The sequence below is a fragment of the Periplaneta americana genome, chromosome 1, assembly GCF_040183065.1.
Source record: "Periplaneta americana isolate PAMFEO1 chromosome 1, P.americana_PAMFEO1_priV1, whole genome shotgun sequence".
Lineage (NCBI taxonomy): Eukaryota > Metazoa > Arthropoda > Insecta > Blattodea > Blattidae > Periplaneta > Periplaneta americana.
In genome coordinates, this window is record NC_091117.1 from 14,164,071 (window position 1) to 14,176,709 (window position 12,639).

At 32.8% G+C, this 12,639-nt stretch overlaps 1 protein-coding gene across 5 annotated transcripts; it reads right to left on the reverse strand.

The window, feature by feature from the left end:
* Nucleotides 1-1,549: 1,549 nt before the first annotated feature.
* Nucleotides 1,550-11,980, reverse strand: LOC138707704 (diablo IAP-binding mitochondrial protein-like). 5 transcript variants are annotated; one of them, XM_069837806.1, is made up of 6 exons: nt 11,528-11,980; nt 10,747-10,854; nt 8,837-8,919; nt 4,791-4,926; nt 4,328-4,453; nt 1,550-1,810 (listed from the first exon to the last, which is right to left on the reverse strand). In XM_069837806.1, exons 1-6 carry the CDS (start codon nt 11,612-11,614, stop codon nt 1,676-1,678), a joined length of 675 nt encoding a protein of 224 aa, XP_069693907.1. In that variant the 5' UTR covers nt 11,615-11,980; the 3' UTR covers nt 1,550-1,675. The 5 variants fall into 5 exon arrangements, with proteins under 5 accessions (XP_069693907.1, XP_069693738.1, XP_069693829.1 ...); XM_069837637.1 differs by having other exon boundaries at nt 8,837-8,964; nt 11,528-11,979; XM_069837728.1 differs by having other exon boundaries at nt 10,747-10,869; nt 11,528-11,978.
* Between the last annotated feature and the right edge of the window lie 659 nt (nt 11,981-12,639).

Here is a 12,639-nt window from a genome sequence, read left to right on the forward strand (position 1 = left end):
TGTGACTTCAGCTTAACATATTGCACAGTAAAACCGTGTTTTAATGTTTCCATTTACAAGTAAAGGAATTTAGCACAAATGGCCACTAATTCTTTGGTTAAGTAGGTAGCCTATCACACAATGAATATTCTACATCCTGGGGAACTGAACTCTGACTCGCTGTCATGTAAGACCACTCTCTTCAAGAAGTACTTTTTTGGTGCCAGAGATGTTGAGAAGGTACTTTTTTTTTGTCAATATCTCTAGAAAATAATTTCACAGTAGTATTGCTATATTATCTCTAGAAGATGTAAAATGGAAAATGAACTATACAGCTCTACAAATTAAAAAGAAAAAAGTAATTATTGATTTGAAAATCACACAAAAGTTACTAACGAAGCAGTATTTCTTTATCAGATTATTGCACATGTTTCTAGGATGAAGTGTCAATAATTCTGAAAATGAAACCAGTTTTAAGAGAAGAAACACAAAAACTACAACAATTGTTAACATCTACTAAACACCAACAATATCAGATACAAATGTTGTTGTTTTCTAATGCCAGGCATTTGACAAAGTCATTTGACCTCTTGCACTCAAAGATATTATCATGGCCAGCCACTGAAGCACAGATTTTGAGGTGTTACGAATCCATTTCTTGGTTTGAGTTGCACAATGGGCAGTTAGGGGACTGATATATTCCAATTCTATGCAGGTGTTTGGCCAAACAATCATGGCCTGTTGCCAATCTAAATGCAGCTAAAATGAACTACAAGATACAAGATAAATCCCAGTGCATGGGATGGTCCTACCTAGCTTTTAAATTATTTATTACAAGAAGTGAACACACATTGTCGTCTACAGAAAAGTACAATTTTTACAAAAGAAGAAACTTGTTTCTCTATTTCTGTAATGGCTTAAGTTACGTTTATTTTATAAAGTAATTCTTCAAACTCTATTATTTTTGTTTCATTACTTCAATTTATGTAATAAGAATATTTAGGAAAAAACTGGTATAGCTATTTTAAATAAATCGCCATTTTTTTTTTAAATAAAGACTCATTCATTTTCCAGCAGAAATTATTATATTCTGTGTGTGTGTGTTATCTCTGTAATTCTCTCAAACAGGTACTGAATATGAACAAAATTTGTTGAATAATTCAGGAGAAAGTGATGTATATAAATAGCATACCTGAAATTACTCTTTTCAGTGCTGAGTTTTCCAAATCATGTATTTCTATCAATATTTCGAAAAAAGATTTTTCCACACACCACAGTACCTTTTATACTTCATATAATAAGACAGCAAAACTGTGCACACCACAAAAATTATACAAGGAAAATGTATAAAATCTATAATACTAATAGTAGTTTAGATTCAGCAACATGCAGTATTTATAAGAAAGCCAACACAGCTACAAAAATAAGGACAAGCTGCCAACATGTGAGAGTTCATTATAAGGACGGGGAAGTTTTATACTAAAAAGCCTAGGGCAAATGTTCTAACAACACTAGCTGAAACTCCAGCAAACTAATGTTTCAAGGGCTACACAATGAAAAACCAACCACCTTTTTAAAATAAATATATTTATTTATATAAGTAACAAATTTTTACAACAAATTTTTACTTTGCTCAATGTATAAATGTTATGTACACCTCATGTTCTACGTCCCAGCAACACCATCACCCACTTCCCTAATAACCCACCTTCACTGCTTCTTCTCTTTTCTTAAGTTCTTTTTCTATATCACAGGCTCTCTTCACAAATGTTTCTTGTTGTTTTAGAAAATCCTTTTCTACAGCTTTTGTTTTCTCATATTCCACTGCCAACTGAAACAAAAAAACACAATGAATGTCCATCATCACAAATCTGTGAAAACTGCACTTCAACAAACTTGTAACTTTCAATGTAATATTTAGGTTTAGATTATACAGAGTGGAAGTGAGATAACCCTGCAGATTTTCAGAGTGAATATTCTAGAGCGAAGTTAAAAAGTAAAGGTGATAGTGCATCTCCTTGCTTTAGCCCGCAGTGAATTGGAAAAGCATCAGATAGAAACTAGCCTATACAAACTCTGCTGTACGTTTCACTGAGACATATCTATACTAATAATAAATCTGTAGCCGAAATTTTTCTGGTAATTTTCGATTTTCCAAAAATAATTGGTCCTAACATATATAATTAACCACCCTGAAACCGAAAATCGCTTTTTTGAAATTTTTGTTTGTATGTCTGTTTGTATGTTTGTTACCTTTTCACGTGATAATGGCTGAACCAATTTCGATGAAAATTGGAATATAAATTAAGTTCGTTGTAACTTAGATTATAGGCTACATGGCATTCAAAATACATTATTTAAAAGGGGGGTTATAAGGGGGCCTGAATTAAATAAATCGAAATATCTCGCTTATTATTGATTTTTGTGAAATATGTTACATAACAAAAGTTTCTTTAAAAATGATTTGTGATAAGTTTTATTCTCTGAAAAATTTTCATAGGACTGATATTTAATGAGATAAATGAGTTTTAAAATTAAAATAACTGCCATCTATGGCGGTGTATTGAAATAAAAAACAAATGACTTCGTCTATAAGGGGCCTTGGACACAACAATCGAAAGCTATGAAACATAGCCTACAGACAATGTTTCTGTGCTTGTATGAAGTAATATCAGAAGCTAAATTAACCGATTTGTATAATTAATTATTATTTCATCATTGGAAAGTGTAGTTTCTCTGGATGGACATAATGCTATAATGTTATTACAGTAACTTGTGAGTGAATTGAGGACAGGTAAGATTAAAATAGCTTCTTATGCACAGAAAACTTGATAGGTTATTCTGTATATTCATTTCCTGTATTTCTTATAATAATGTTTATGAACATATTCATTTTTATCTCAGAGAATTAACAAACAACGAGAGTGTATTGATTTAGTATGCAGTAATAGTACGTTAGCTTAGCAATCCATTATTTTATAATTCAAATTTTAATTATGCTCAATTGAATCGTGTTAAAATACATAAAATACATATGCAATAAATGCAATGCAAAAAAATTGGGTAATGAGCCAAGCAGATTATGTTGCGCTGTTGTAAAAGTTGTTCCTCCTGAGATTCAAGAGCTCCCACAACAAATTAAAAACTTTCTAATTCGAGTACATCCGTTATCAACACACTTTTTCATAATATAATATAATATAATATAATATAATATAAACATAATAATAAATCTGTAGCCAAAATTTTTCTGTTAATTTTCGCTTTTCCAAAAATAATTGGTAATAACAATTAAGAAACATGTTAAAGGAATTGTCATTGCGCCAAATGAGTGGTCTCTGGATCAAAATGATCGCATTTTAATATTTTAAATACAATTTAAATTAAGTAACATATTAAACAATTTATCCTTCTATCAAACACGAATGTTCCCTGGATCAAATGTCCTATTTTAATTATGTAATTACTTTATATTTGAGTAGCTTAATATCAAAGACAGACATCTGTCGTCTCCATAGTTTTGATCTAGAGGCAATTTTTTAATTCACAGTGTTCTTTGTAATATTTAACACAATTTATTTTATAAATGTAGTGTTAGAGTTTGCATATGGTTTCACTATAACTGGAAAGAGCATGCAAAATTGTACAAAAAACCACAGCTATCTAAATTTCGATTGAGGTCAGATGTCCGTCTTTGATATTAAGCTACTCATTTATTTCTAATGGGTGCAGCGGAGCACACGGGTACGGCTAGTTTTAATTAAACGAACTAGTTTCTTGGAATACCAAATTCAATAAGAATATCATATAATACTTTTCTCCTAACCGAGTCATATGCCTTTTTCAAATCTATGAATAACTGATATACTGTACCCTTATACTCCCATTTTTTCTCCATTATCTGTCGAATACAAAAAATCTGATCAATAGTTGATCTATTATGCCTAAAACCACACTGATGATCCCCAATATTTTCATCTATGTACGGAGTTAATTTTCTCAAAAGAATATTGGACAAAATTTTGTATGACGTCAACAAAAATGATATTCCTCGAAAGTTACCACAGTTAAGTCTTGTCGCCCTTTTTAAAAATAGGTACGATTATGGATTCCTTCCATTGTTCTGGTACAATTTCCTTTTCCCAAATAGCAAGTATAAGTTTATAAATTTCGCTAGATAATGCCCTTCCACCCTCTTGTATTAATTCTGCTGGAATTTGATCAATACCTGGAGACTTGAACTTTTTCAGATTTTCTATCACTTTTTTTACTTCTGAAAGTTAAACTATAACTACACTGATTAAAAGTGACAAAAGAAAAAGAAACCTATAAAGAAAGTACAACTAACCTTAGCATGTGCAGAGTTTATCGTCTCACACATAACAGTGCTCATGTGTTCCGCTCCCCCGAGATAAGCAGTTTCAGCTGCAGACGTTGCCAGCTTGTCCACATACTCCATGAAGCTGCTCAGTTCCTGCAAAACAAACCCAAATCAGACTTTAATATTGCAAATTTACTATTAATTTCGAAATAGTAGAGGTGGAGTGTATCAGCATTTTTCCATCACAGCTCCGGAAAAATCACTGTGATAGATGATAGTGATTTTGTCATAGTGTGTTATCACATTATCTTACACCCAAGTTAGAAAATAAGTGATACCGAAAGCATGTTGTTCTCTCTTGTTTGGTACAAGTTCATAAAGCTTACAAACAACTGTGTAACTTGAATAATAACATAGTAAGTAAGGAAATAAAATGTGTAGTGTTTTAGAAACATCATCAATTCAAATATCAATGAGGTGGTTGTTATACCTGCAGTTTCTTCTTACAGTCTCCCACTTTGATCCGCATGGCCACAACTTGATCCCACACATCTGACTGCAGAGCCATAGATCCCTGCACCTGCAAGCTATCATCCATCAGGCTCATGAGGCGCTCCATACACTCCCTGCAACAATGGACATGCACACTAAGACTGTCACTATCTATATATATAATTTCAACTGGTAATGGAAATTACAGGAAAATGGCTGAATGGATTTTAATGAATGACCCCTCATTCTGAAGCTTTGGACCCTAAGTTTTTCAGAAAAATAGTAGTTTTCAGTGAAATGTCAATTTTTCAACATAATTTTCCTGTTTTCTAAAATCCATCTTTCGTCACTAACTAATTACATTTCAGAATAAAACAAAAGACACACACAGTAAACAATATTACACGAAGGCCATGATCTGCAAGAATGCTGACATATTTAGAACTCAAATTCAATTGGTTATTAAAAATTTCAAGACTTACTAAAATTAATTTACAGGTCTGATTCTGTGGTGTGTAATTTTCTGAGTACAGCTGTGTATTGGATATTAAAAACTACAAAACTTGAGGTGGTTTGATGACATTATTAGCATTAGAAATGAAATATTATTATAGTTAATGCCATGCTGTGGCTATTTTACATTAATTATACTATTAATGCTATATTGATATGAAAGTGAAACATTTTGGGGTTATATAAGTAGATGTAGAGAATATCTTACATTAGATCTTGATTTATATAATTTCTGAGTGGCGCCTATATAGTATATATTATTGAAAACTATAAAACTTATGTAAGATAATAATATTGTTATTAAAAATCAAATATTTTTGAAGTTTTATTAATCAAGTGGGTTTGGGTCTTTTTCATATATTTAATGGCAGTGTGGTGTCGATTTATATGCGTGATTCTCTTCAGTATAGGTTCGAGAGAGCGCAAAAATTAGAGCCTAAGGAAAGACCAAAATGTATTATTTACTGATAAAATATGAGACTACAAGATTTTGTAGTCTTCCGATCATTTCAGCAAGATCTCTTAGCAGTATAAAATGATTTTACCCTCTACATTTCAGGGTAGTTCACGAAACATGCAGCAGCTATACCAAGATGCTAAGTCTATTGTTCGAAAGCATAGCAATCCTGACATTTTTTTTTTAACTTTCACCTACAATCCGCAATAATCTGAAATAGCTACCGCTTTACTCCCACATGAAAAATCAACTGATTGTCCTGACATTGTTACTTGCGTTTTCGCGTTCAAACTAAAAAACTGAAGGTGTATAGGTTCAAGAAAAAGTATTTGGCATAAAAAAAACATTTAGAGGGAGTATGTTTCATTATTATGAAAGCAAATAACTTTCAAAATGTCTGCCATTATTCATTGAAAAGAAATCTGAAAAATGTTTATTTGAACGTCTAATGAACTTAGTTTGCAGCATTTGCTGCACAAGCCACTAGTATAGCATAAATCCCAGGCAGCAAATGTACCATCATAAAGGACTATGAGTTACCTCTCAAACTGATTCAGATTTCAGAGCCTTTCTCAAAGGATACTTCCAAAACATATGTACAAAATGGAGCTTCACAATGGAAATCCTAAGGGTTTCATGGTATGTGATAAATTATGTCTAATGTGAATGGGAAGATGAAAAATTAGAAAAAATTGCCTGAATTTATTGCCATAGATTTGGTCCTAATGATGATAGTTTTGTGGAATTTTCTGTGATGACTCTGAACTTTTGACTATTGAATGGACCTAGAGGAAAAATTACATGAGATAGGAGCGACCTTAGAAAGAGGTCCGAGAAAATCGTTGCCTCATTCAGCATATCAGTGATTGTGATTTCAACAATTTTGGCAGCCGAAATTCGTCAAGTGTTCAAAAGGTGCCAAGCTTCTCTAGCAGCAGAGGGACGTCATTTTGAGCACCTTCTGTAAATAAAGGTAAGCTTAATCTAGTCACATTACTTCTTAGTTTACGCACAACTCAGGGGAGACAAGCCGGGGTGTGACACGGCAATTGTGCTAGGTGTATGCAGTAGACGTGCCGTGGGAGATGTGGGCAGACAATTGCGTCGTACATGATAAACCCTGTATTATTTTAAAATTTCTTTTCAGAATGAAAAGTTACATTTGTTCAGATCAAATTTCTGCACATTTAAAGGCCAAAACTAAAATTCTTTCAATCATTCATTATCATAATACATTACTCTCTTAAACTGACTGAGCATATTGGGAATTAAATCAATGGCTTTCCCAAAACATGCTACAAAATGTTTCACGTAAAACAATTTTTATCTCTGAAAGGAAGCAAAAGCGAGCAAAACTGTATCAAACTTTTTTATTTGAAATATTTCAAGGAATAACACTTTGAGATTAATGATATTACTTATGGTTCACCCTGTATAATTTATTCTAAGTAAGTACAGCTTTTTCAATGCTTTAGAGACATGTGTCCCAAGCTTTCTCATAGAACTATTTGATTCATAAAAGAATGTTCTCAATATACAGGTCTTCTCTAAGTCTTCAAATGCACCTATCTACTGTTAGCTAACAGCTATTCTATCAATAGTCTCTAGACACACACCTTCATCTCAAACAGCACAAATAACTAAAATGCTCTCTCAATTAATATCACTCAATAAAAGAATTGTATTCCAATGGATACCATCCCATTGTGGAATCCTGGGAAACGAGAATGCGAATGCTTTAGCAAAGAAGGGCAGCACTGCTATTTACAGACCTGTTACTAAATCTACGTATTACTCTGTGAAGAGATTTATTAAATGTACATACTTAGACTTCAACAAACAAAATTTGATAGCACAATCTCAAGGGTAAAAATGGAACTCTCTGCATCATAATCCACAGTTAATTCCCGATTTACCACGAAAATCGTCTGTAGCTGCATTTAGATTGGCAACAGGCCATGATTGTTTGGCCAAACACCTGCATAGATATGGAACAACAAATTTTGATAGTGAAATCATTGCAATAAATGAATGTCTCAGGAATCTTCTATGCAACATCAATAAATTTAGAAATGCAATTATATTGTCAGACTCCAAAGCAGCTATTCTATCAATCATCTCTAAACACACACCTTCATCTCAAAAAGCAAACAGCAGAAATAACTAAAATGCTCTCTCAATTATTATCACTCAATAAAAGAATTGTACTCCAATGGATACCATCCCATTGTGGAATCCTGGAAAACGAGAATGCGGATGCTTTAGCAAAGAAGGGCAGCACTGCTACTTACAGACCTGTTACTAAATCTACGTATTACTCTGTGAAGAGATTTATTAAATCTATATACTTAGACTTCAATAAACAAAATTTGATAACTCAATCCCAAGGGAAAAAATGGAACTCTCTGCATCAAAATCCACAGTTAATTCCCGATTTACCACGAAAATCGTCTGTAGCTGCATTTAGATTCGCAACAGGCCATGATTGTTTGGCCAAACACCTGCATAGAATTGGAATATATCAGTCCCCTAACTGCCCATTGTGCAACTCAAACCAAGAAATGGATTCGGAACACCTCAGAATCTGTGCGTCAGTGACTAGTCATGATAATAGCTTTGAAAAATATTGGAGTGCAAGAGGTCAAATGACTTTATTGTCAAACGCCTGGCATTAGAAAACAACAACACCTGCATAGAATTGGAATATATCAGTCCCCTAACTGTCCATTGTGCAACTCAAACCAAGAAATGGATTCGGAACACCTCAAAATCTGTGCTTCAGTGGCTGGTCATGATAATATCTTTGAAAAATATTGGAGTGCAAGAGGTCAAATGACTTTATTGTCAAACGCCTGGCATTAGAAAACAACAACAACTGTTAGCTAACATAAATTCACAGCAGAAGAAACCATTAAAAGTGTGAGTAAGCTTCAGAAACTGCTTTATACTTCAGAGTTGTTTAATCAGTGCAACACTGCTCTTTTGTTGTACACTGTACCAATAAAGAAAATACACACATGATGGAAACCCTAAAGGTAGGCCTTACTCCTCTAATTTATTGTTATAGCACATACCTGTATGATTTTGCCGTGTCAATTATAGCTGAGAGGGTCACTGTGAGGAGCTGCTGAGTGGCTGTGATGGAGGAGGTGCAGGCCTGCGAGATCATATATTCATTGGTCAGTGTGTGAGGTGAAGGAGGCTACAACACACATACACAGAACATACGTGACACAAACTGTTTACACATGAAACTGGAGGAAACATACACAAGTACAACCATCAGGAAAAGATTTCCAAGTCAGTTTTTTTTCACAAAAGCAATGGCATACATTATAATTATTTTTATTATTATTATTACTATTATTGTTGTTTGATCGAGGAGACGGCCTCCAGATATCGAGGGTAGCTGTGAATATATTGAATAAGCAGTCATGAACAGCCGATGAGGGGTGCTCCTGCTTGGGGGTTGGGCGAAGGGCTAACAACCCATCACCGTAAAAAAACAGCTTGTTACGAATCCTTCAAATAAGCCTCGCAATGGGACTGATTCTCTGGCATGACCACAGCAAAGGAAAGTGTTAGTTGGGAGGCCGGAGGGAAAAAGACCTTTAGGGAGGCCGAGACGTAGATGGGAAGATAATATTAAAATGGATTTGAGGGAGGTGGGATATGATGATAGAGAATGGATTAATCTTTCTCAAGATAGGGACCAATGGCGGGCTTATGTGAGGGCGGCAATGAACCTCCAGGTTCCTTAAAAGCCAGTAAGTAAGTAAGTACCGGTATTGCTGTTTAAAGCCATGTGTTCTGAATTTTAAAACTTCCATAATTTTTTTAATTAAAATTCAATCATTAATTCATTTCATTAACATTGGATGATGTGTGAAATTTTTTTCAAATTTTTTGGTTTGTAAATTTAGTTCATAACAAAAAATTAAATAGCAAAATGCGTATCTTATCAGTAAATCAGATTAAACATGAATATATAAAGACATTTTCTAGTTCCATGGCTTAACATGTATCTATTGGGTAATGGAATTTATTGAGTTTTGTTAGAATTTTATTTTTTTTCCTTCATGTCATGCATAAAAATTGTACTGGCTGTATTTTTCAAGTGTGTGGTAAAATACCACTGCATTATCGGTGAATGTTACTTATGTCCCACCCACTATAGGAGACATAGGCCAGTTTTACACTAATCCTAAACATTTAGTGTAACTTGTTGCTTGTGTAGGCAGTCTTTTACATTAGATTTGCGAAAATTGGTTTATAGCGCAACATTGGCAGTGATAAAAGTGTGAAATATTCGGGTGAAACGAGCGTTGAGCGACTTCCGCCGATTTTGGAATAGACACCGACACGGTTAAGTTAGTTTAGGCTTTTATTATCCTGTCAAGATGAAGGTTAAAGCGATTGAGTGTGATTTTTTGTTTTCTATGTTGGCAGTTCAAGTGCTCAACGCTTGTTTAACCAATATTCGTTCAGTGGGCAGTGGATACTCTACAATGACCATTTTTTAAATTAAAATTCAATCATTAATTCATTTCATTAACATTGGATGATGTGTGAATTTTTTTTTTAATTTTTTGGTTTGTAAATTTAGTTCATAACGAAAAATTAAATAGCAAAATGCGTATCTTACCAATAAATCAGATTAAATATGAATAAATAAAGACATTTTCTAGTTTCATGGCTTAACATGTATCTGTATAATTGGGTAATGGAATTTATTGATTTTTGTTAGAATTTTTTTTTTTCCTTCATGTCATGCATAAAAATTGTACTGGCTGTATTTTTCAAGTGTATGGTAAAATGCCACTGCATTATCTTATTTAGTTTTTGAAAAATCTGATTTCCTAGATTGAAAAATGTAAAAAAAAAAAATGTCTTAGTCTATAAATCCAAAGTTCATCCACTCTCAAAACTTTATCACAAAGAGCAAGCACGTCTGTACACACATAGCAAATACTCACTTCTATACCTGTATTAATTTGTTGTCTTTATCCACAGGGTATGCACACTGCGCTACAGTGAAAAAGAGGGAAGTCTTCAAGCAGCTTGACGCTCTTCTCATATTTGTATTTGGAAGCTGAGGACATATGAACTGAAATGAAATTATTTTAAAACAATATTAATTCCTTACGAATATACTTGCAGAAAATTCATCTACACTTTAAATAATAATAAAAAAAAAGGAAACACGTTACGAATAACAGAAAACAGGCAGGCAAAGTTATTAAATGTAATTAAATTACCAGAGCTGACAAACAGAATTAAGCCGTCCTGACTTCTAAAGAAGTAACAATTTCTCGTGAAATGTTAAAAATTAAATTATTCAATAAACACTATAACGTGAAACCTATAGTATATGTAGGCCTATATCACGTAATGTGTATCAGCAACAAAAAAAAGGGGAAAATTTTAGAACACGGATTGCACCTACCAAATTATGTCTTAAAATACCTACTTAAAAGAGCAGATTTGTCTGCGTTTGTCGAATGCGCATCATTATATTTACGAAAAGGCACTTTTCAGTGTCAATAATTTATAAACAGTATAGCCTGCTTTGGTGTAGAATATCTGAAAAAATTCCTTTAGTACATACATATTATAGTAGACCTAAGGTTAGGTGATAAGGAAATATACAACCAACATATCGTCATAATTACTTATTCAAACATTTATATGACGTTTCAGTATCTTATCAATAATCATAATTATAAGCGTTAGTTAAATATAATCCAATTACATAATTCCATTACCTTCAAGATGTACCGAGGTATTTTGTATTGAAAAAATGTGCTTCTCGCAACATACATTGTGTGAAATATTAACCTAGTAGCCGCCATTTTTGTACGTATAATTTAAAATACACACTTTTGTCACAATTATTATACATTTGTACTTAATTAGGCCTGTACGATTTTAAAAAAGGCCATTTCAGGCAAGCCGGGTCGGCTTGTTTTTACGTTATACGTAGATTATGTATAATAATATATCGAAGCCTTTAGCAAAATGTAAAATTATAAGCAATCTTCAATTAAACAAGTGTGAAACAAAATTTAGACTTCGGGTAAATTTCGTCTTATAACAAAACAACAGTCCACTCATTATAACACTTCAAACGCCTACGCCTAAACCAAAAAACCATACTCGGATACTACAGCTGTAATCCACTGCCATCGTGATCTCGTCTCTCGTGTGGCGTAAACAACCAATGCTGCCAATTGTCAACTGTAGCAATGCCAATAGTTTATACAAGATTTCCCTATGATAATACTAACAGAATATTTTTTCTCACCTTTTAATATCCTACAGCATAGTCTGCTGTATGGAGAAAGTGTAATAATTAAAATTATAAAGCAAAATCTCAACATCGATATACATGTGAGCTAAATAAATACAAAATGTAGAACACCAATAAACCTAAGAGACTGGCAGACATGTTCATTTTAGTTGGCCTCACTGCAAAAACAATTCTCGAAAGAAAAACCTATTTGTGGCAATTTTAAATTGAGCACACTTATCACAAAATTCCTGAAATATTTACTTAAACAAGTTTCAATACTTCCTACTCAGTGATGTGTAATAATACCTTAATAACTTCAATTAAAATTTGAAACTCAAATTTGTATATATAAATAGAGAGAGACTCGACCAATATAAGAAACAGAAATTCAGTTATATCGAAAGGAAATTCTGAATCACATATATATATATATATATATATATATATATATATATATATATATATATATATATATATATATATATATATATATATATATATATATTTTCCCACTTCAAGGATTTTCAAAATATGAAGGTCAATATAATTTTTTTAATGTTAATAAAGGAATTCTGTATTTTATTG